Here is a 24,995-nt window from a genome sequence, read left to right on the forward strand (position 1 = left end):
CCCTGTTATATTCAACTTGATAACTTTACAGAAAAAAATGACAAGAAAGTTTAGGAGTCCTCCACACAAAAGTAAATTGCTTATTATTGTATTCATCAGTAATCACACATTTAGAAGTGATGTATTTGTGGGGGGGGGTTTTTTATATATATATATATATATATATATATATATATATATATATATATATACATATATATACACACACACACACACACACACACACACACACACACACACACACACACAAAAAAAAAAAAAACAATAACTCGGGGAGCCAAACGGAGAGTGAGCCAGGTGGGCAAACAAGTTACTAACACTTTAAAGTGTCCTTTGAAGTGAAACTTATGGCAACTTTCCCTTTCTGACAATTTGAATTCATAAACAGCTATTGGTACTCATTCCCACCTTACAAACTCAGGTATAAAAGCAAGCATGAGGTTCCCAAGATATAAACTGTTCAAATAAACCACAAAATCATGCAAGAATCACTCACTCTAAACTCAGTTCAAATGAATTAATACAATCTATTATTAGACCTATATTCCCCTGCAACATTTCCCAGCGTGGACCATAACACCCAAGTCACTTAACCAAAGGGAAAATAAGCTCCTTAGAAAGAAAGAAAGAAAGAAAGAAAGAAAGAAAGAAAGAAAGAAAAACACCTTTTTGAGGAATCCTTCTGAAGTCACACTGGCTATTTTAATTAGCAGTATACAACCTGCATACTGTGCTGTGCTAGAACTCAGTACAGCACAAATGCATTAAACAAGTAAACATTTATACAGCTGTCAAACATTAGAATTTTTAATGTTTGGACAAAGTTCCTAAATGAGTTTTCATAAAAAGAGAATGAAAGGGGTGTTTAACACCACCAATCTTTAGAGTTGAAGAAAATGAACTGCATTCTGTATCATGAACAGTATACTGCCAGAGAAAATCGTATATTAAACTTAAGAATTTGTAAAAGATATTAGAAAAATACCCATGACTGGTCTGACTGCTGGCAACTGTGCTTGCTATAGAACCCACAGAATCAAGACGTAACCTGACTAGCTACAACATTTACCATCCACTTCAGAGAGAAAAATGTGCTTCCAAGAGACTAGAACAAAGGGAGACAAACACAGTTACCCACAGTTCTTATTGACCCCCAAAAAACAGGGACTTAGTCAGTATTGCACCTTAGAATGGTTGTAACTTAAACTGTAGAAGAGTTATACATTTCTGTGTGATGACATTTTAAGATTTTATTGAGTTGTACAATATTCCCTGATGGCCATATTGGCCGATGAGTGATACACTGGGAAGAAAATTAAACAGCAAAATTAAGAATAGAGGGATGAAACTGTCCATTGAAAGGAGTCAAAAACTCTCCGTTGGGGAACAGGTGAATCCCATTGTAACTTGTGAATCTATATTGTCCCTTCTCGCCTTGACCAAAAAAGGCTCCACATGTTGGCCACACACATGCAGACATACACTCACACACATCCTTTCATGTTTGTTCTGTTGGGGAGGCAAAAACTTTACATTAGTAATCTAGACAATTACCATAGCAGATATCAACACCACACAAATTCATAGTTAATCAAATTTTAATTATACTTTTGGGATTTGCTTCATTAACAGTACATGATGTGATGTTTACTGCTATTATCTTACCTATGTGAGTTTCTTAGCTTTGTTGTAAAGTGAATCCACAACTTTGCTCATGTTCTGTATGGTTTCAAGGGCTGCCTCATAAGTCTTGTCTACAGGGGGCTCTTCAAATATGATCAGAACTCCCTCACCTTGGTCAAGGATACCTACAATAAAGTATCATTAGCGTTCAGCACTGAGGCACTGTTATCCCTTGCCAAAATCCAATTTAAGTGACACATGCAAAGGCACCATCAAAGCAGCAGCAACCGAACATATGTTGACTTGCCATGAAACTTCTTGTCCAGGATCATTTGTGACAATTTTCTCTCAACTTCACCCTGTAAGCAAAAAACAAGTGAATTCGTGCAGTTTCAGCTGAGCTGTTTGCATACCCATATTAATCTGATTTTCAGCGCCACTCATATGCATGTGTAATTTGATTTAGTTTTGTCAAGAATACCAAGTAGAAGGATTAAAGAAATAAAAAAAAGCAATAAATCAGAGAAAAAACTAATCCATTAAGGAAAAAATGTGAGTTTTTGCGAGTGTCCTAGTTAAAAAAATACCAGTGAAGAGTCTTTACCTTTGAGAGTTTGATGAGACTTGATATGTGTGTTATCTAGAAAATGAAATTAATATTCTTAGGAGATATAAACCAATAAAAAGAATTCAGTTACAGCTTGAAACAAGAACTCCGAAACCTAAATCGGTGGCACTGCTTAACATGCTCTGTGCTGCTGACAAAGCCCGTATTTTGTTGAACTTTCCGGTGAACATTTTAAATGATCTTACATTGTCTTTTTGATTATTGTTGTGGTTAGGGACGTCCCGAGCGCACAACCTACCTGTACCCTGGAAAAGGGTTCAATGACCCGGATCAGGTTCTGCTCTAGCAGGTTGTCGTAGAGTTTAGCCAGGTGCGTGCTGATGATGGGGTCGTCACGCAGCTCTTTTGCGTACTCCGTCAGAGCCTGCACGGCACACATCCAGAGAAGAGGGCAAACAATGAGCAGCAGACACAGACAACTCGCGTGTCCAAATGAATGTCAGCACGCCTGTCTCACCTTTTCAAAGTCTGCTAACGATCTGTTCTTGCTGGCTTGCGCTACACACTTGAGCGCGTCTGTCTGTGACGGGTCAGGAGGGAGAATGGGAGAGCTGCTCAGTTTACACATATAGACATACAGGTGAAGCGAACCTTGGAGAATCACAGAGACATGTATGAATCAAGGTGGAGTGCTTACTTGTCTCCCAGCATACCGTAGTGCCAGCTTGCCACTGATCAAGGCTTGTACTTCTTCTGGCCTAGAGAGCAGCAAAGCAGAAATGAAATTAGTGATATTTGCAGATAGGAAAACAGGGGCACAGCTAAGTGAGCTCAGTTTGTCCACTAATAACATAAGCCATTACTGGTATCCCCTGCTAAAGTGCTATTTGATCTCTTCAAAATACCTGAAAGAAAGTAAATCACTTGCATCTACTTTGTCGCATCATCAACTCATTTTACCCTACAATCACTGCCTGGAAACACTTACTTGTTAACAAGCTTCTAATATCACTTTTCTAAGCTTTTCCTATTATGCTATGCATTGCAAAGCATCTTACTTACAGGACTAAGGTTTCAAATAGCAGTTTGCTTTCTAATGCAACCATAACAACAAAATTCATTCTTCAAGTAGGACAGTGGGTAAAGTTCAGGATCACAAGAAGGACTCCCACACAGGAATAAGTAAAACTACAATCTGTACTTTCACTTACAAGTTGAGCATGATCTTGCAGAGAAGCATGTACTTCAGTGCAGTGATGGCCCTCGGGCTATCAATGGAGTCATAGCCCTCAAAAGCCTCAAAGAAGTATGAATAGGCTGTCTTCCAATCCTTCTCCTCTGCTGCATGGATAATGCCTAGAGTATAAATATGGAACAAATTTCCCACTTCAAGACAGTACAAAATTACATGTATATGGTATGTTTTTATGGTTTATAGCTCAGTGTCTCTGACCTTGACAGAGGAGAGTTAAAATCATGGGCATTATGAGTTTAAGACTTGCCTGACTGCATGTCGAGAGCTGCCTGAAGTTTGGGCGGACAGTAGATGGCATTGGCTGTGGTCCTGGCTGAGGTTAGGGCAGCCCTGGCCTTCGGTAGGTTGCTAAGTGCATGATATGTTTTACTCTCAAGTAGCTGGACTTCCACCAATAAAGCTTTGTCATCCATCTTTTTCAGCTCCTGTAATAACTGGGAGCCTGGGAAACAGTTGATCTTAGCATTTTAGCATATTAACAGAATATAAGTGAGCAAAATGGGCCAAAATGTTGTGATTAGGTCAACAACCCTGCAGACAATTTCTGTAAGGCTACTCACCCAACTGCAGGGCCTCTTGGTACCTCTTGGTGTCAAAATACAGTGAGATCAGACGAGCCTACAGGACAAGAAGATATCATACATGGCATGCCAGTTTTAATATTGACAATTCAAAGCATTATACTTTATTAGTAATATTTATTACTAATATTACTAATCCCTACAGCTACTATAAATATCAGATACTGTATATGGTCAACACTATGACAATATACTTACCTCCAAGGCTTGTCTGAGAAAAGTCCTCTTCTCAGCTTTGGCCCACTCAATGCACTCCAAACACAGCTCTACCTCTTGGCCTGTGGCTGCTTCCATATCCAGGAAGAGATCCAGCAAAGAGCGCACCAGACGTGCAGCTTTTGCCTTGCTTATGGAGATCAGGAAAGGTCTAACAAACTTCAGGAGCCCTCCAAGCTCTAGCATAAAAGAGTGTAACATTACAGTGATGGTCCATGCATAGGGTGCCTATACCACAAAGAGAATATGTTTAACAAATTACAGCTTATAAAACAAATAATAAAAACTGGCACCTGCTGCTTGTCCTGTCTTAGCCAGCAAGGAGCCAAGTTCCAGTATGCTCTGTTCTTTGACACGCACGGCCTCTTCATCATCCTGCTGAACATCTCGTCTGACTGAGGAAACAGACATAGCTCTCAGAACACTGAATGTGTAAGCAAATAATGCACTTCATACACCACACTGAAAGAAATATGGCATCACAGTTACACAAAACAAGATCTGACTGCCACAAGGAAATGCATTTAAGCTGTTTGGAAAGAGTTAGTGCAATTCAAAATCAGAATAAAATGTAAAAGTGCTTCTTATACAGTTTAACTATATAGTTAGTTCTCTTCCTATAGTTATAGACTATATGAAGAGATATAATGACAAGAATAATAATGACAATAGTATAACCGTGTACAGTTTTAAAGTGCATGACATTAGCAATAGCAATAATGAGAAAAGTCAAAGTAACAAAAAGGGATACAATTAGTACAGATGTGTCTGTGAATTCTGCTTCCCAAATGCTCAAATCATCTTAATACTGTGATAAGTAGCTAGCCATGTTAGATAGGAGTTATCAAGGCAAAAAACGCAATATTACCCAACTCCAACCTGGGTGTTAGACCACGACCAGTGTTCGACAATTAACTGACAAATTTAGCTACCTAACCTGGCTAACTTTATGCCATAATGAGTAGCTAGCTAGTACCAGGGGGCCTAAATAACGTGCAAGATAACTAAGATTACTAACGTAACGTTACACTAGCTGGCTTCCCATCAAGGTTATCGGGTAGCAATGTAATTGCCTTTTCCCAGTAACTGATAACGTTAACTAACGATACTAGTAAAGGCTGAGAATAAATGTGAGCACAATTAGCTAACTCAGGCTACTAACTCACGGCGATGTACAGCTAGTGTTATTTAAATCGCTAGTTAACCTAGCGATCTTAGCTGTGTGAATACTGTCATCAGTTTTAAATGTCGTCCCCTTGTTCATCCAGATAACCTCAAATTACATTTGGTTAGCTAACGTTAAATTAAAACGAAATAAGTTGATTACTCTCCGCAGACGGTATCGACAGAACTTGGGGGTATGAAAAGATGACAGCTACGTTATTTAACTAACTAATCATAATTTTACTTGGACAATTAGCCATCTTTTTTACGCTAACCACCTAAAAGCCCCAATAGTAGAAAGCTGACCATATAACCCGACGTAATTCGCTAGCTAGACAAGATAACTTAAATTGTATTGGCTACATTAGCTCCCATTAGCGAGAAAGCTAGCCAGCTACCCTGCTTAACCAGCTAGCGTTAGCCCGCTTAGCTAAGATGCTGTCAACTCGTCGCTTAGCTGACGAGCTAATCTGCTAGTAGCACAGTGCAGTGAGTCAGCACCGCAAGCAGCCGGCTCACGGTCGGAAAGAGACTGCTGTCAAAGTTGTTCTAAGTAAAATAAAAATCAATAAAATATTCACGAAATACTCAGAATGGCTTACCTATTGAGTGAAAAATATCGATAGAAGCGTTTCGGTCCGTGCTGATAAGAGACTGAGCTCTCTGAAACTCAACCACTGCTGCGGCTGCCATCTTCCCTATTCAAAACCTGAATACCCACAAACACTTGCGAAAGACAACCGGAAAAACGTACTGACGAACACACCGAATGCAAGGGTATTCTGGGCCTTGAAGTACGGCCAAAACTACAAATTAGTTATGTGTATTTACGCAATTGTAATTGTGACTACTGCCCAAGTGAGTAAGCTTCATGATCAGGCAAAGCCCGAGGTCTATAGGTCTGTAACCTAATGCAAAACAGGCTTGGATGTAAGAGTTTAAAATGTGCGCATTATTAGTGTTTTGTTTTTGTTTTTGTTTTTGTTTTGCATTTTAATTTGTTAGCTTGTTCTAGTGGCCATACTAGCGCACTGTGATATATTTAGTTTGGTTAAAAATTGTTAACAATGTGCTGTAAAACATCTGCAGAAAGGTTACTAATATTTTCTTTCATAAAAAGAAGAGAAAAAAAACACTCTATATATAAAGCGCTTTTGGCCTCGTAAATAAAATCGCTACAGTTTTGAGTGCTTTGTTTACCCAATGCAATCTTCTTGGGTGGAGTTTATAAAACAGCACCAAGGACAGAGCACGGAGCGGCGCTCGCCCACTGCCCATAGCCATATACCGCGCATGTGCCGCTACAGTTGGTGTCAGCGCAACATTCACCTAAACCCTCGTTTCTGGCGGAGAAGACCGATAGCACAGCTTCATAGTTCTCAGCATCTCTGTCCAAGGGAGACACCAGTATCACTACAGAACAAGAGCGCCAGCCGAGACCTTAGACAAGGCGTGCGGATTTTCTTGTTTTGTTAAATAAGGCTTTTCTCTGGATTCCTCTTTTTAAATTTATTTTGGTTTTTTAAAACGCATTCTTTTATGTGGTTATTGCTGTGTCACCTTGATGCGTAGCAGATCAAAGGATATACAGAAACAGCCATTACTGCGGCTCTTGGTTTCTCACATCATCGTGGAGAAAATTATACAGTAAGTAGCATACAATTAACAGCTTTTTGAACAACAGACATTGAAGCAACCGGGATTTTTTGTTGTTGTTGTTTAGAAAATGACATTAGCATTACCTTCGACTTTGTTGTATATCTAGTTAGCCTATTTTAAAGGAGATTAATGTAATATTTGCTGTGCTGGCGTTACTAAACACAGGTGCTTGGTGGACTAGCTTTAGTAGAGTTAATAATTTCTTTCAAATAGAGAATAAATTATACAATTGCGGAATTTGCGCAGGCCTGTATCCATTGACGAAAATTATTGTTATAAGGTCTACACAATTTCAGAACCTTGGACAGCCGCTTACACATAGGCGGTACACACAAGCAACGAAACCCTGTACTCACAAATGGCAAATAAAAATAGGCTTTTGAAATATATTACCCTGGAAAAATATTAATTTCATATTTTCCTTTATATTTAAGTTGATTATCTGCCATCCTTAAGAAGGCGAGACATATAGCATATGTCTGCAAGGACTAACTTATCGGCTGTCACTTGCTGTAACTTTGTTTATCTTATGAACAATTTTTGCATATATGACACGTTGGTAGTATTTATCGTGTCTAGAATACCAACATATTTTTATTAGTTTCTATATCCTCTGCATGTTTACTGTAGACGAATCAGATGTTTATGTTTTGCACTTCCATTTTAAAACATACATGGCAGGATAGGTACAGGAGTGCTAGCATTAATTCTACAGAAGCATATCAAAAACAGTAGACAATAGAATAATTTCATGATTACCACAATTATTTACTTTCATGTTACAAATTCCATAGGAACCTAGGCGGTGGGGGTGTAGGGGTTTGGGCCCTAAGAAAGGTTTATGACGGAACAGCTTATACGAAATTTAGCCTATGCGAAATATTGCACTTTATGGTGGTATAAGATTGTCCTTGAACAATGCGGAACAATTATGTAGAGATCAGTCCACGAAATTATCTAGAAATGTAATTGTACAAATATTCTTCTTTAGAAAATTTAAGTTTTCTCATGCTGGCATATTTTCTTATTGTGCTTTAGTATATGCTTTTAGGTGATTTTCATATTCTTTATTATTTTATTATAGACCATTTTATATTTCATTAGTTGGTGTAGTGCAAGTTAACCGCTGCTTAATTTGACCTTGATATCTTTTAATTGGTTTTTGATTAGCCTACATATTTAGGCCTATTATTGCTAAAGAGGAAAGTGGTCCAGTGGGCTTTTGTAGGACTATTCAGGTTCATCTTAAAGAAATATAATGCAGAGTTCTGTGTTTGCATCCAAAACGTTAGCCTATTAGTATTTCAGTAAACTGTAAGCTGCAGCAGGAATATTGAATGGATGTTCAATGTAGACAGCCAACGCCTTGTTTTTCAGAATCTAAATAAACAAACAAACAAAAACATATTCTGGACATGTTCTTCAGTATAAATTAGCACCTTATTCTTACATTGCAAAAATTCTGGGAAGAAAGTACAGAAACAAAATGGAGTAAAAATCATCAGAATCAGTGCAAAACTGTTATTGTCAGTACTGAAATGTGTGTTTCATTTTTACAGATATTGAAATAAAAGAATATTGGATCAACGAAGGAGCTCATTTATTCCTTGTCCACCCAGACCCCATTGCTCATTAGGCTGATCACTAATTCAGGTTTTGATGCTGAACAAACATTAAGCCTGGTGTTTGGGTCTCCAGTTTTGGAAGTAGTGAGGCAAGACCCTCCAGAACCAGGTCTAGTTTGTGGTGATCTCCTGACCTAGAGACCCTGCCCACCCTCCACTGGCACCATGGGAACCGTCCTGTCACTCTCTCCCAGCTACCGGAAGGCTGCCCTCTTTGAGGATGGCCCAGCTACGGTGGGCCACTACACAGCCGTTCAAAACAGTAAGAACGCCAAAGACAAGAACTTGAAGCGCCACTCACTCATCAATGTGTTACCATGGAAGCGGATAGTAGCTGTTTCAGCCAAGAAAAAGGGTTCAAAGAAGGTGCAGCCAAACACCACCTACCAGAACAATGTCACCCACCTGAACAACGAGAACCTGAAGAAATCACAGTCCTGTGCCAACCTATCGACATTCACCCAGGACCAGTCAAGTCCATCCAATCAAGGCTCCAAAAGCTCAAACAATGTGGCCTCTTCAGTCAAGAAAGCACCTCTGTCCAGCTCCAACGTGGCACCTGGCACACCCAAGAGAGTAATTGTTCAGGCTTCAACTAGTGAATTGCTACGCTGCCTGGGTGAATTCCTGTGCCGGAGGTGCTACCGCCTCAAGCACCTTTCTCCTACTGATCCAGTGCTTTGGCTCCGCAGTGTGGACCGCTCCCTGCTGCTGCAAGGTTGGCAGGACCAAGGCTTCATCACTCCAGCTAATGTCGTCTTTGTTTACATGCTCTGTCGGGACGTGGTCTCCTCAGAAGTGGCATCGGAACACGAGCTGCAGGCGGTGCTGCTCACCTGCCTCTACTTGTCCTACTCCTACATGGGAAATGAGATCTCCTATCCCCTTAAGCCATTTTTGGTGGAAAGCTCCAAGGAGACCTTCTGGGACCGCTGCCTGTCCATAATCAACCTGATGAGCGCCAAGATGCTGCAGATCAACTCAGACCCACACTTCTTCACCCAGGTGTTTGCAGACCTCAAGAACGAGAGCCAGAAAGAAGAGGAGAGGAGCCGTTTACTCATTGGGCTGGACCGGTGAGGAGAAGGCAAGAGAGTGCTTGGAGTGAGGCTGAACCCTAGTCTGGAATTTTTTAGTAGGTTCCCCAAAAACTAAAATAATACATCTGAATTGGCAAATGATACTGTAGACTTAAGTCTTGATATTATGAGAACATGTTCAGTAAGTCAAAATGAACCCTTTTGTTTAAGACTTTGAATGGTGATCTGAGTAGTGTTGAACATATTCAACAATTACTGAAAAATATTTTTAATTGGATTTTAAAGCTCTTCATAATTTGGGTATGGTAAAGAGGTAGGCTTTGCTTAGACCCAAAACAGAAATGCCAGATGTGGGTTCAAGCAAATAGTCACATATGGTTAATATTCAAAATCACCACCATCACCCCCTGCTTCCAACAACAAAATATGAAGATAAACAACAGAAAATAATACAAAAGCGAAAAGACCTGAAGGAATAAAAGACCGATTTGCAGCATCGAATGTGTCGAGACCCTATGCTGCGGCTAGCTAGCCACTGACTACTGGAGATGTGCACTGCCTTGTGGGTAAAGGCCTCAGCCAGACTGGCCCGCTGCTGACAGTAAGCACTGAGACTTTGATTAAGACGCAGAGGACATCCAGCTGGATGCTCACTGAATGACATGCACTTTTGCTGCAGTAGCGGTGTGCCTAAACACATCTGTGTTCACTAGGAAAAAGAGTGGCGCTCCAGTGATATATTTTATGTGTGTCTGTAGACGCAGTTCCTGGGTTCCACAATAAGGTGATTTTTGAAAATGCATCAGCATTGCACAGCAGGGTTGGATAGACAATGTGAGATTTGGCATGCTGATATGAAAGACCTAATTTATTTTCATCTATGAATAGAATTAAGTGGATGTTCTACTCTCCTAAGGTGTGCACATCTGGGGCTTTTTCCATTGATTTACTAGTTACACTTAATTTTTTTTATTCAAAAATATGAAGGAATGCATGTATGCCATACAATTTGTATGGTGTCTTGAAAGCATAAAATTATTTCTTTAAATTCAATTTGTAGAAACAACCACATCTGCATTTAGGGAATGCAAATATAGTTTATTTAGTTATGCTTGCTACAATGAGCCATGATCTTACAAGGTATCTTATGTTGTTTTGTCTTAAGTGTGTCACTGTCTAGTTTGAGAAAGAATTCATTTAGTGAAAAAGCTCTGTAAATTTTATAGAAACAGTGCCATACCTATGATGAAAGTCATGTAGGTCTAAAGGACACACCAAAGGAGGGCATTTTTTAATGGTTCCTTAATATTAAGAATATCTATGAATTCTTAATTTATTGCTGTTTATTTATTCTCTTAGGACATCCTTTGTATTTAAAAATTAGTAATGTATTGTACAAATCGCTGGTACAATTGCTACTTCCACATGTAGCATTTAGATGTAGGCTATTTGTGACCTTGATACCTTTGGTGGAAATGAAGATTATGGTTGATGCAAACATGCATTTGAATGATTTAGCTAAGGATATTATGTCTGAGAGCTTAGTTCAAAACCAGTCAAATCTGAGCATCACCAGGTAACACAATTTTCCAGTAGGTTTCAGCCCAGATATCTGAGACCATTCTTTCTCTAACCTGCAACACAGGTGCAGGAGTATTATCTGTTGGAATGTTTCATGTATCAAAAGCAGAAAAACAATCATTAACATTATTTCTCTTTTAAGTCATTTATTGTCACCATGGAAAGTGATAGCCTTTAACACCATGCTGACTCTTACAGGAACAAAGTTCCCTGCAGTGGACTGGATATGATGGGGTCAGGGGCCTGTTTGACCTCTGCTGATCTCAGCAAGATTTTAGTTGGACTAGCCAGCTGATATGTGTAGGTTTAGGAACATAAAGTCACTGAATGAAACAGTTATCCTAGTTGGTGGGCATGATGCCTTTGTTTTTTTTTCTAAATTGGGATAACTGCGATTGTGATGTCAGATTTTGTGTAAAAAAGAAAATGGTGAAAAGGATCAGCTCATTGTAACCTTGGTACATGTAATTAATTTGTGACAGAAAACTGAATCCTCATTTCATGAGAAGTTAAAAAAATGTCATCCTCTAAATGCCCACTTTCTAATCACTAAGTACGCATGCTTTCTTTCAGTAGTAGTGGATCTCAGATTTCTTTACAGAGCTACAAAAACTGATAATCATATAAGCAGACACCATTTATCCCTGTATAGTACTTATGAAACGAGAGCTGCCCCTAAAAGCTGGACAGCGTACATGTACGAAATGGGATGACTTTGGAGTGCTTTCACTGCTGTGGTGCTGTGCGCAACAGAAGACAGGAGAGGCAGCAATGTTCTCATTAACGTGCAGTGAGGGGGTTCAGATAAGGCTGCTGATTAGCACCGTAGGGACTTGCAATTTTTTTTTCCTGGACACAGTTCAGAGGAGGCTGAAGGGGCTTTCAGGTTCCAGGGACAGATCCAGGGGAGTCCTGCTCACTGCCTGTGGGCCATCGCTTGCCACCATGCACAACAATGTGCCAATTTTTTTTTCTACTCGCACCACTGACTAGTCATTCAAAAAAGAGGGAAAAGCTTTTACAACTAAAAAAAAAAAAAAAAAAAAAAAAAAAAAAAAGGAAGGTACTAGATTAAGATGCTTTTTTTTTCTTTGACTTGTTACATTTTTTTTTTTTGTAGAACAAAATGGACAGTGTTACAAAGGGAGAAAAATGGAGAGGCACTCTCAATGACTGCGTGTGTGTGTGTGTGTGTGTGTGTGTGTGTGTGTGTGTGTGTGTGTGTGTGTGTGTGAGAGAGAGAGTGAGTGCATGAGAGCTGATTTGTACAGAGAAGTGTAGTTCTTTTTTTCTTATGGGGTCTGGGGAGAATACAAAGCACCGCTTTTTAGAGAGGAACACAGCATGGGCTGGAGTTTGACTGGTGGGTGGGTAGGGTATCGAACTGGTACAATTACATCCTTAGAAAAAAAGAAAACCAAGGTGTTGCTGTAATTTAACTCTTTCAGTTTGGTTCTGCTTATTTTTATTTATTTTTGTACTGTGATGGAAAATAAAATGCACTGATCGTTAAAGATGCACAGAAGTGTGTTATTCGTTTTCTCTTTTCTATTATTTTTTAATTCCCCATTTCATTCCTAATTTTGGGATTCATTCAGTTCACTGCTCTGGCACTTTCTAGTTTCCTACAAATCAATGTGACATCATGCATGACAAAATATTTAAGAAGTGTAAAGATTATATTTACTGTTTCAGGAGTTACACATTACATTTGATATTTGCTCGCTAAACAGGAAGAAGTCTGAGCACAGGTGTAAAGATTTTCAGCAATGGAATGGCAAAGTGCCTTGACATTGCCCAGGTAGCCAGCTCTCTGGTAGGAACAGCAGACTGGTGGAGTGGTGGGCTACAGCATCAGGTTAGATTTCTGTGAGATGTGGCTGGGGTTTTGTGGACACAAATAAGCCTGATCAACATCAGAACCGCACTGACCGGAAGATCATCCAGAAAACTAGTGCTCTCATCATTCATAATGGTGGTAAGAGAATTGTCACATTCCAAGTAGATGTTCCTGCAGGATTTATGAGTATTTGGTCATGTTTATTTAAGCAGTGATATTTGGTACATATATTAAAAAAAAAAAAACTAAAAAAACCCCCCACACCACCACCATCGGAAAACGTCAATAACTGTGTCAATAGTTCTCAAAAAATTAGGCACCAAATTTTTTTTTACCCCTTTTCTTTAGGTACCTGAAGAACATTAATTTGCAAAACAACAAGTATTTTCCTTAATATTTGAAAAAAAAAGGTTTAAACAATAGGCAAACAAATGACAGTAAAATACAACTGAAAAAGATCTGGTTTTGAAAGACAAAATGAACATTCCTTTGATTTGGTTTCTCCATAACTTTACATCTAAAATTAATTAATTAAATACATGAAATCTAAAATTAGGAATGTGTTTTGAAAAGAAAAAAAAAAGACATAACAGCAAAATTATACAGAATAGAACAAGTCACAAATGCTGACAGGTTTCTACAGATCTAAAACTGTTCAGCACTTTGTCCAAATCACAGAGATTCATCACAAAGACTTTCAGGCAAGATCAACCCAATGAGCAGAGACAAGAAGATGGCTATAGTCCAAAGGAGTAGAAACAGAACTAGGTTTTATACAACTAAATTACTAAAGCCCTCTTTAATCCTAGTGAGTACATACTAGAAGTTTAGTTCTGCATAATCCAAGAGTGCAGAGATTTAAAGATGACTGGTTACTGAGAAACCCGGAACTTGATGGAAGCTATTTTGATTTTATAGTAATGATATTGAAACCTGAAGTATAAAAATAAATAAATGTGAACAAAACCATATCAAATGGCAAAAACATCACCTTATGCTTTCAGTTCACTACCTAAAATACATGGCTGCATGAAATATGCATGCTGGCCCGATCTGGAATGCAGCCAATAGCCTTGAGGAGAAATGGCCTGTGGTCGACTACTTCTGCGCCCGAGAGCTTGTCTGAGCCCTCACCTGCCCAGCAGACAGCTTTGACCAACCAGGTATCCAACAGGGGGTCCGTGGTTTCAGTGCCAGGGCGAGAGACACAGAGAAGCAGACGCGTGTGCCTCTCTCCCTCGCTGTGTGCAAGGTGGCACAGTTAACTGAGACAGAAGGGAACAAGAGCGGAGGATAGCTGAGTAAAGGACTAGGGAGGAAGGGGAGTGTGTGAAGGAGGTTGGCTAACTTTGTTCCAAAACAAAGGGATTTCTCCATACATAAAGACATCAAAGGACAAGAACCCGCTGGAAGTGGAAGAGAGCGGCAGAATATTTTTAAAACCTGCCAAAAGAAATAACTGCGTCAAGCTGTATGCGGCTGTGCGAGGCTTGTTTTTCCAACCTTACCTCATCTTTGATGAGGATCAGTATTTGTGATTATCTGTTCCAAATTTTAGTGGTCTAACAATGGACATTAGACTTAGTATTCCTGCACCAATTAGATCCATTTCAATATTTACTGTTGAAAGATATGGATATCTAGTAATAATTTATGGCCAAGGACAATTAAAGATGACAAGAAAATGACATGAAATAAAAATTCTCCTCCAAACCTTTAGTAAAGATATTAAAATTGAATAAAAATTAGGAAACAGATTAACAAAGGTTTGCTCAGGAAATAAATCCTGAAGCAAGTCCCTTTTTACTTTGCCACTTCTCTCAGCAAAGGGCTCTTGAAAAAGGAGCCAGACTTCCTGGAGGCTGCGCTCCGAATGCTGCACTCCTGATTTGGTAAATACGAATGAACAATTCTCTCTGGGTTCTCACTCAACAGTGCACCTTCACTCACACATGCATGCATGCATGCACACTCAAGATATCTCCATTTTACATTCAGATTATGACACATTATCTCTGATTACCTTTATTAATGATCACATAGAGTAACTAACACCTTCAGAAGGTAATAGAGTGTATACCATAGATTGGGTACAGTATAGTCAAAATTGTATGCTTGCTAGTATGGAATAATCAGGCTATTTAGGCATGGGGGGGGGACGGACGGACATACATTTGGCTTAAAATAACCTTCCTTCATTCCAAATATTAATAAATTACGTGTCTTTGTAAATGTGAAAGTCAGATATTACCCATTAAATGTACATGACAGTCATATCTTATCCCTGTCAAACAAACATGACAGAAGTGCTCAAATGAGCATATGCCTTTCCAAGTGAGTGCAGGATCAATAACTAAAATCGAGCAGTCTTTTCTGTCGGGCTTTGTCCTGCAGGAGAGAGAGAGTGCTCCCACAGGGTTTTCATTGTAAGACAGACATTTCTATCAGCACACTTGTTAAGAATCTAGACCATTTATAACAACAAAAGAAATCGCTGCCTCTTTACAAAATTCCTGCCTTTTGTTAACTGTCTCACTTGTTTCACAGACATGTGACTGTGTAACTTAGATGTGTAAAAATCGTATATAATCTAGCTATATAAATTGTGGTACAAAATCCTTTTACATCTGCATCTGAAACTCCATATATGAAATATGCATAACAAGACAAAAGAATTTAAGTTATGAAACACTTACGAGCAGTTAGTGAGTTTATGGATATGCTCAACATATCCCTCTAGAAAGCCTACGGGGAACAAGCCGGGATGTCAGTTACATGACCACTATGATCTAGGATATGCATAAACCTGGAATCATATCCATACTTGGTCCCAAATGAATGCTTCATCAAAAACAAAAATATTCTCTTTAAACAATAAAAACCCCTATTTCCAGCATATTTGCTATATATTTCAAATAGTTGAATCTTATGTTTCCTATAAATATTTACTATGCGTTTCCCTTTAATTTGGCTGAAATTATAAATAAATAAACTTTGAGACATCAGTGACCTTACTGATGAATTTGAAATTAGGTGCATTTCATATATGCACCTCGGGTGTTTCTTGATTAAATATCATGCTGAGTTTTCAGGGACATTCCTCCCCATCACTATACTCCTTAGACATCCTATGGTAGAGAAATCTTGCCTATATCAAGGCAAATTTGTATGGCTTTAATTTTGAAATTAAACTGAAGCATGACTTGACACGACAGTGGATGATGTCGTGCGGTCTCCATTCTTGTACTTTAGTTGCCTGGCACCGCCAATATGTAGCCCGATCGGCTCTTGGTGAAGTCAGGCTGTGACTGGTTAATCTTGGTCTCCACAACAACAGTACACTTCCTCCCATTCATACTGCACTGAATGGGATTTGCAATGTTCACCTGAAGCTTTCTCTTCTCACTAGAGAGAGAGAGAGAGAGAGAGAGAGAGAGAGAGAGAGAGAGAGAGAGAGAGAGAGAGAGAGAGAGAGAGAGAGAGAGAGAGAGAGAGAGAGAGAGAGAGAGAGAGAGAGAGAGAGAGAGAGAGAGAGAGAGAGAGAGATTGGATTAGATCAGAAGAATGCTTTTGGGCTGCTCTGTAGCAAGCTATTTCTTGGAGCAGTATATTAGTGTAAAGACAAATTTGGTTTCCCAATCAGAAATTATCTATATTCTTTGGCTCTTTGAGCCAGTTGTGTATGTTAATTATGTTGGATGTTCCTGGGCAGATGGACATTTCTCTCCAATATGATCAGTATATTTTATATGAGTGAATGTGAGGATGTTTTTGAAGAGATTGAACGGAGAGGAAGTACAGAAAAGTTGCGGGAAAATTTATAGATCTACCCCGAAGCCTTAAAACATGGGCAGCAGTACTCATTAAAGGCTTTATTGAGCTGTTAATCATTCTTGTCAGACCCAAGCTTTATTGTAAACCCTCCAAAAACCCACTAAAAATTAGAAAAGCTTTCGAACAACTACAGTATGAGTATGTCTCGATTTCTCTTCCATGGCAAAAGGAGGCAATAAGGCTAATACCACACGTATCCCACTGGCCCCTCATGAGCCTTTTAAAATGAGCTGAAGTAAAAAAATATATGAAGGGATCACTGTGATTTAGAGCAAAACCGTGACTACTGAATAATGTTCCTAATTGGTGACAGTTTAGAGGACTGACCTTAACAGCAAAGGTTATCTAAGAAATCCTGCTGATTAAAGAAATCCTCACAGCAATAACCCTGTCATCCCAAGCACATCTTTAAATTAGCTCCTATACGAGCCAGGCTGCTGCACCAGCCATTTCTATGGCAACTCCGTAAAGGTTTACTCTTACCCTTCTTCATCCTTTCTCTTCATATGGAGGGCTGCAAGGAAATAGCTCAAAATTGCATTAATAAAGCAATGCACCCATTATAAAAACAGTTCTAAAACATTAATTTAAATAAGACGAGTGTTCGTTCCTTGTAAAGAATTTTCCTGATTTTTGCTTTCAAATTTCTGCAAAGGAAGGGAAGGAGCCCTTGTGGTACCCTCATCCATTGTTTGCTCATTGCTACTGCTATTCCGTGTTGTCGTCTACCAGTGTGGTTAGTCAGCTAAGCTTAGGAGTGCCATCATTTTTAAACCAAACAGAAAGAACAGCAACTTCATGTCAATAAAACAGCAGTAAGAAAGAGGTGTTTGGATTAAATGTGAGGATGTAGCCTGGAAAGAGCCAACACATTTGCTGAGGAAGTGAAAGGAAAGCCATGGTTACATTTGGCCTGCCAAATGTATATCAAATAACGATATAGCAAGAATATGAAATCTGACTTCTCAAAAATGACATGCTATTGCCACCTGGCTGGAGTAGTACCACCCTTACATCTTAATGCAAATTATGGCAAATCCTACAACTGATAAGTCTGTTGGAAGATCAGCAAGATAGAAACAGAAAAGGAATGTCTGAAAATAGAAGGGTAAAGAAATCTGGGAACTGCCCACTCAGAAGACACTTCCTCTGGGCCAGACTCAATCACTAAGGGATCAGAAGCAGAACACACCACGTGGCCCACCAGAAAATCAATTCCAGCTCTGTCCCCCCCCCCCCCCCAGAGCTTGTGTCCTCCGGTGATTCAGTGAGACCAAAAAAGGAAACAGAGAGAGAGCGACAGAGAGAGAGAGTGAAAAAAAGAGAGATGTATATCTGTACACCAGCAGAAGGGAGTTTGAGGAGGATGCACTCTGTAGGACACTTCTGATGTGAAAGATGACCTACAGCCTGGCTGGCAGTCCCAACTTTCCTTCGGTATTTCCTGGCAGACGTTGCTGGGCTTTAGAGAGCTATAAAAACACAAGCCTGTTCTGATCAATACTCTGTGTGTGCCTGTGGGGGTGTGTGCACTGTCTGTGTTTATTCACATCCTTATTCACATCTGATAAAGTCTAGGGTTTGAGGACTTTCTGGGGGGGAGAAGGCATAGGAAAGATGGGTAGAAGACGGGCACAGGTCTAATGAAAAGTCCATCCCTACTACCTAAAGCCAGCAGACACGCTTCAGGCCAGCTGCCCCCCTGCACATCAGAGGCAACTACAAAGAGCACTGCTTACTGTGAGCTGATGAGCACCTACAAAGCATCTTGCGTTTCATCCCTCATCGCCATACCGTCTACTGGTATGGAAAGCACCCCCTTTTCCAAGAACTCAACTCTCTCATCACTCTGCCCCTCTAACTCTCTCTATAGGTCACATGGCGGCAGCGCATGCCTCACATGCCCACACCCCGCCCCTTCTGTTCAGAAAATTAAGCCACCCTTCTGAGGTTGCTAATAATAAACCCTGCTATAGAGCGCAGAGGGATTAGCACAGAGCTAGCCTTCCCCATCCCTGCCTGCTGCTACACTGAAAAGACCCTCCTACCTGTAAAAACACTGTAAACTTTACTGCTGTTATGTTGTATTATGGCAGTATAATTCAGAACACAGAGGGCAAAAGGACATTCTGGTAAACCAAAACAGTCTGGCTTTTATTGATTGGGGTAATTTTTGGATGACAGATAAGGGCTACTGTCCTGCCAGCTATTTATTTTATAAGAAAAGTAACTGTCAGCAAATTTTGATAGAGATTCAATATATTAGAACTGCCTGTAACTCACAATGACCACAGAGACTTGAAGCTTTAAATACACAATTTTTAGTCAAACCGTAATGATAAACTCAGTTTTAATTTTTCACTAAATACGTTTTACTGCTTTTTAATGTTTGTATGTTTTCCATAAAATTGTCAAGTTGCAAATGAGATCTCTGAAATCCCAGGTGTCATACTAAAGAAAAGCACCTTAATTAATGGCAACATGCTTTGTTTTTTCCCCATAAATAGAAAATTGTGTCAAATTCATCTCAAAGAACATAAGGCTCAAAGGCATCAGCCCTGATTGTGGCTAATATAAAACCCAAACAAACCCCACTGCTGAGGGGGCTGAGAAGTGTCCTGCCACCATTTCCTCTGTCTAAACCAGAGCTATTATTTATTTATCCAGTCCACACAGAAACCCCTTTGTTTCCAATACTTTTATGAGCCACATGAGTGCCGCAGATCTGCTGCAGATGTCTTTACTTCTGCTCGCTTGCTCTCTCTCGCTCTCTCACACACACACACACACACACACACACACACACACAGTTCTCAAACAGTAAGTAAGCTACAACTCTTAAGGAGATTACCAAGTAGGTCATTTAGAAGCAAAAGGGAAAAAGAGCTTAACAGCAAAAAAACGTATTGATCAAAGGCCTCCTCCTTCACATGGAGAAGAGCGAGGGGATGCGATGATACCAGCGAAAGGTAGATCATGAAGGCAAGCTGAGGAAGCTCTGCAGTGGAGCTCCACAGAACAGTTTCCCAGAAGTCAGAAGATCAAAGCAGGCTCTGCTGCCTGTAGACTCTTTTACCATGTCTTTCCAGCATCTGAGTGAGTTGCATGGATCAGTCTAGTGAACGTAAGAAAAATCCGGCTAATCCAGAGAGAAGTTGAACAGATAAGTTTTAATGACCATCTCACCTAGGGACAGGTCTTGGTGCTGATTATTTGTTGAGGCAGAAACATGGTACTCAATGAGCAGACCTTAGTCTCAAGTCCATTATATGTGTGGGGTCAATCACCTGTGCTGAAGGTTTAGCACCAAACAGGCGCACCGATGGGATTTATCCCGGTCGAATGAGTGGACACACAGGGAGTGGTGTGTATGCTGCCAGAAGCAGGGCACATCTTGCCAGATTCCCGATGAAAAGGAAATCCCCCCCATGTAAGGCTGTAGGACACTCATGCACCCAGGACAATCTGCTCCTGACTGTTCCTAACACAAGGGGACAGATGCCCTGTGTAAAAGTGCATGCACCTTACATCCTGCCTCTATTGTAATCTCCTCCGCAGGCTAAAAATGATTCTGCTTCCCAAATGGATTTGGTCAAGGGATATGATCAGTTACAATGACATTCATCAACACAGACACTGAAAATGTCTATGCAAGTCTTAACCTGCTATTTTACAAAAAGCACAGTTGGTGGTCCACATGTAACAGCATTAAGATCTTACTTGTTAAGATGAAAGAAATTAAATAAATCAATAATGTTGATTTAAAATCAAAGAGGAGAGGGGAGTATCTACATTATCAGTTTGCTGAATTCATCCATGACTAACCTCTCAATACACTTTAATGGCCATTCACATTTCCCTGTTAGAACACAATAGATCAACCATGAAGAGACTCACTATTGATTAGCAATAGTGGCCTGAAACAGGAAAGAGGACAGGAAGAGTAGTATGGAGAGCAGGGTTTTTGGAGCAGATGCACATATGGATGGGGGGGGTGCTGCTCAGCTGGAGGTGAGGAGGTAGATATTGTTAGTGCTCACAAGGTATTGGGGTTTTCAGCCGAGGAGACGAGGCATGGTTGGGATTATGGAGCTGCATGGACTATAAGTGGTTCACACTGAGCAGGTGGACAAAATGTCTGTAAAAAGAGCAAGTCCTAGTGCAGAGCTAACTGAAGGACGCGTCACTGTAAAACAGCTGCCCTGTGAACAGCCGCACTATAAACTGGAAAGGCCCAGAGACTGGGAGGAGGAGGAGGAGGTGTTGGGTTAGCTGCTAGTGCTGTGTTCTGTGTGTCTGGCTGGTTTAAGATGGAGAGCAAGTAAAATGGAGCAAGAGAGCGAGAGAGACCAGGAGGAGCAGCAATGCAGGGCTTGTGAAAGTAGGTCACATTCACTCACACACACACACACACACACACAGAGACAAACAGACACACGCACAACACTGAGCCGGCTACATTCATCCATCTACCAACAACCCAAATGACCCCATACACCCCCTCAGGCTTTAGTGGAAAGTGACAAACTACCCTGATGCGCAGAGCTCAGTTAAAATAGCCGTGCTTTCCAGGAAAAATAAAGAAATAAGCAAATAAAATAAACCAGTGTGTGTGAGTGTGTGGTAATGTCCCAGACATATGTCCACAGAAGGAATCATAATATAATGAAAGACTAACAGATTGTAAACATTCAAGGTTCTCTCTTCTGTACTGTGGTGTTAATTGATATGGGTAACAGTGAGAAGAGCATGATGTAGTGAATATCTAGTTTGGCTGAGCTATAAGATCCAGTATAAAACTTTGACCTAAATCAGGACAGATTTCATCATAAACAAAATCAGTAGATATTTCAAACCTAGATTTACATTCAGAGGCAAGCAGTTAGCTATTTAAAAAAAATGAATTCTTATCTGACATCTCTCTCCCTCATTCTCGCTTTCTCTCTCTGTGTTATTAGCATTCTTTGCCTGGATAGCTTACTAATGGATTTAAATATCAGATGAACATGGATTGACTGGTTGCTATGGGAACTGCATCTGCAGCAGAGCAGGGGGGTGGGGGGGAGGGTCAGGCAGAGGAAGAATGCCAGAAAAGGGAGGAGGGGCTGTGAGAGGATGAAGTGAGAAAGAGAGGGAGAGAGAGAGAGAGGGATGAAGACTGAAATAAGGGGAGATGGAGCATAACTCCTTGGAGTCTGTGTCGGCTATTCAGCACAAAGGTTGACCTTGCTGAAGGAGATCTGAGCTGTTGCCAGCATGCTTAGGACACCACCACTACCGTGCAGAGAACTGATGTGTAGATACACAGAAAGAACCAAAGCTCTCTGCAATTAGAGACTACATGAAGACAGGAACGCCTCTGAACTTACCACTGAAAAGCAATGCGAGACAGGAACAAAAGACAAATATAATATGGATGTCAATTTTTGTGTCTGTAAAAAGCTTAACTTGAGCAGTATACAAAGCAAGACACACACACACACACACACACACGCTCGCGCGCACAAGCACACAAAGTCTGGTGTCTGGTGTTGCTCCATCATTTTTGCTTGGTGAGGAAGCCCAGCAGCATGGTTTTACTGCTCCAGGTCAGGCATCACTCCCTGTGCACCCGAGGAAAGCTACTAGCTAGCACCGCTAACAGCCCTCTCCTGCACCTTCCTGGCTCCTGCTCGTCACCTGTGGTGCTCTAGTGCAACCGTAGCTGCCAGTTCTGCTTCTTCTACGTCGCACTCCCCACCAGGAGCATTATGCAGGGCCACAGCCGGGAAGGAGGGCTCGCCGGCGATCGCAGCGGGAGCGGCTGACTAACACAAACACTGTCTGAAAGGATGCGTGGTATCTGGGCACACCACAGTGCTCCAGGGTAGGCTTTGAGGTCTTTGTCACACACATTATAGCACGCAGGTGCATATGCTCTCCCTCTGACCATCTCTCTGCAGTGCTGTTCATTAGTGATGCTTGGAGCTGCTAGACGCTGGCCAAGTGTCAGCACAACGTGATACCTCAGGCTTGGGGCACAACGTGAAGCACTCAGTGTAATAACTACGTTAAAAGGCAAAGGGGAGATCAAATTTTTAAAAAAGCACATGATTCTGCTGAGTCACACCAAATGACAGACACAGAGAGAGAGAGAGAGAGAGAGAGAGAGAGAGAAAGAAAAACAAAAAGAAAAGGAAAGAATGTGTGTGAGTGAAAGAGATGTTACATTGCAGGATGAGGAATGGCACGACAGGGAATGATAGAGTGAGAGGCAGGCAGACATCACTACTGCAGCAGAGTGAAGGACACCTGGATAGGTGCTGAATAGAAATGTCAGGAGATAATGTCCGAGTAAGAGCTGGAAGTATGGTTAAGGTTGTCCTCAGCCTCTGAGAACTGTCCAAACACCATCATCCCAGTGACCTAACTGCACTAACTGCACACATATGCATAAGGAGTTGAAGAGTTTCCAACTTGTGGCCCTGTAGCTCTACTTTTGACAATCTTTGAATCCTAATGCACACTATATTATCAAGGCCTTAGAAAACACACTCCCCTAGGAAAAAAACAAGACAAATCCAAATAACATGAATCATTTTCTCAGGGAACAGTGGAAAAAAACACAGAGTTAACGAATTCCCCCAGTGAATGAATTCATTTGGCTTCACACAGGCAAGTAGTTCGAGCGCCAGATATCAATGGAAACAGGTTTTTCATTCAGCTCTGTGTGTGAGAGACAAGAGGAGCAGTTTGGTGGACAGTTTACACAAACACAGAGGCAGTTTCTTGGAGCTGGCAGCTTGCAGTGGGATTGCTTGAGAGCTTCAAAGGCAATCAGGACAGTAAGAGTCCACCACTACCTAAACAGTAAAATGACCTTCAAAATACATTTGAACAACTAACATTTTGTTCTTTTTAGAGAATTAAAGGTGTCATGTTTTCACATCAGAACAGGTTTTTAGAATGAACCTTTTTACTTTATAATGTGATGCAACACTTGGATCATTATCCAAGTTACTTGGATCATTATGGATACACTCTTATGGCTGTGTGTGTGTGCGTTAAGCCGACTGATGGAGATGATGGGATCTAGTGTTCCCTTTGCCGAGAGCAGAGCAAGAGTACAAAAAGAGATGCGCTGGGTCCTGCAAGGTGTACATCTCCATGTGGAGAACCCAGCTAAATATAGTTCCCTCAACTGGTGAACAACCTTTCATTTTCAATGCAGCAGGATAAAGGGTAAGAAAGGGAGTGAGTGTGACTGAGATGAGAGGGTGAGCGAGAATGACAAAGGAAGAGAGAAAAAAGGAGAAAGAAAGAGGGAGATTTAAGGAAGGATAGCGCGAGAGAGAGGGGAATACAAAAAAAAGGTACAGTCAGGAAGAAACAGAACATCAGAGTTCCAGAAGCAAGGACATAGAGGGAAACACAATCTGCTATTTTTCTCCTAGAGCGGGGGATAGGAGTGGGGGTTGGTTATCAGAAAAACTGCTTGGCGTCATCGAAGATAAGAGGGTAATGTGCTTACTCTCATAAAGTAGAGTTGGCCATGCAGACTGATTTGGGTTAGACAGTACACTTTAGCATTCCAAACACAGAAGGTAAAAAAACTGACTGCGTCTGCAGTTTTTGAATCAAGCCACTCTAGTCCAAAAGTAAATGTAGTCCCAATGAACACTGCAAAAAATAAAAGCTGCATTCAATTCAACTGTTATTTCTCTATGGTAAAACCCACTCAGCATACGTCACAGTGCTGATGGCAGAGTGAGAGTGGCAGTGTGTGGCAGATCAGCTGGAACCCACTGCAGCCGGTTCCACGGCTGCAGGCTTCGCTAAATGGACCAAGGGCGAGGAGTTGGGCGGGCGAAGGAGAGCTAAAGGTTAAGCACACATCTACAGGGAGCAGCCAGCAGCCTGCGACTGGGGCCTACATCATGCCTGCTCTGATGGATGGCTCCGGAGGGACAGGCCCTACCTCCGGTCATTAGCACTGAGATGTTATAGGGTTTTTCCACACCAACAGGAAA

At 40.8% G+C, this 24,995-nt stretch overlaps 3 protein-coding genes across 6 annotated transcripts in view; 1 reads left to right on the forward strand and 2 right to left on the reverse strand.

The window, feature by feature from the left end:
• Positions 1 to 677: 677 nt before the first annotated feature.
• On the reverse strand, positions 678 to 6,113 carry psmd11b (proteasome 26S subunit, non-ATPase 11b). Its single transcript, XM_027029391.2, has 13 exons — positions 6,010 to 6,113; positions 4,537 to 4,638; positions 4,226 to 4,422; positions 4,007 to 4,064; positions 3,694 to 3,888; positions 3,403 to 3,547; positions 2,889 to 2,949; positions 2,709 to 2,771; positions 2,490 to 2,615; positions 2,228 to 2,263; positions 1,931 to 1,982; positions 1,666 to 1,808; positions 678 to 1,509 (listed from the first exon to the last, which is right to left on the reverse strand). The coding sequence occupies exons 1-12, from the start codon at positions 6,098 to 6,100 to the stop codon at positions 1,666 to 1,668; spliced, it is 1,269 nt and encodes a 422-aa protein (XP_026885192.1). The 5' UTR covers positions 6,101 to 6,113; the 3' UTR covers positions 678 to 1,509.
• A 588-nt stretch (positions 6,114 to 6,701) lies between these two features.
• Positions 6,702 to 12,376, forward strand: cdk5r1b (cyclin-dependent kinase 5, regulatory subunit 1b (p35)). The gene is made up of 2 exons (XM_027029382.2): positions 6,702 to 7,054; positions 8,626 to 12,376. The coding sequence occupies exon 2, from the start codon at positions 8,857 to 8,859 to the stop codon at positions 9,769 to 9,771; it is 915 nt and encodes a 304-aa protein (XP_026885183.1). The 5' UTR covers positions 6,702 to 7,054; positions 8,626 to 8,856; the 3' UTR covers positions 9,772 to 12,376.
• Positions 12,377 to 14,507: 2,131 nt separating this feature from the next.
• myo1d (myosin 1D) overlaps positions 14,508 to 24,995 on the reverse strand; it is a 47,671-nt gene continuing 37,183 nt past the window's right edge. For all 4 annotated transcript variants that reach the window (XM_027029385.2, XM_027029383.2, XM_027029384.2 and 1 more), the window contains one exon: positions 14,508 to 16,557. In XM_027029385.2, coding sequence (XP_026885186.2) covers positions 16,401 to 16,557 — 157 coding nt within the window. In that variant the 3' untranslated portion in view covers positions 14,508 to 16,400. The remainder of the gene's footprint in view (positions 16,558 to 24,995) is intronic.

Source organism: Electrophorus electricus, chromosome 14 (genome assembly GCF_013358815.1).
Source record: "Electrophorus electricus isolate fEleEle1 chromosome 14, fEleEle1.pri, whole genome shotgun sequence".
Lineage (NCBI taxonomy): Eukaryota > Metazoa > Chordata > Actinopteri > Gymnotiformes > Gymnotidae > Electrophorus > Electrophorus electricus.

Bases quoted from the DNA above. Each gene is read 5' to 3' on its own strand.
- psmd11b (XM_027029391.2), bottom strand. From the start codon at position 6,100: ATGGCAGCCGCAGCAGTGGTTGAGTTTCAGAGAGCTCAGTCTCTTATC. The intron at 4,423-4,536 runs GTGCCAGTTTTT...CTTTTATGCTAG, and splicing joins TAAGACAGGACAAGCAGCAG to AGCTTGGAGGGCTCCTGAAG. The intron at 4,065-4,225 runs GTAAGTATATTG...CTTGTCCTGTAG, and splicing joins TTCTCAGACAAGCCTTGGAG to GCTCGTCTGATCTCACTGTA.
- cdk5r1b (XM_027029382.2), top strand. From the start codon at position 8,857: ATGGGAACCGTCCTGTCACTCTCTCCCAGCTACCGGAAGGCTGCCCTC.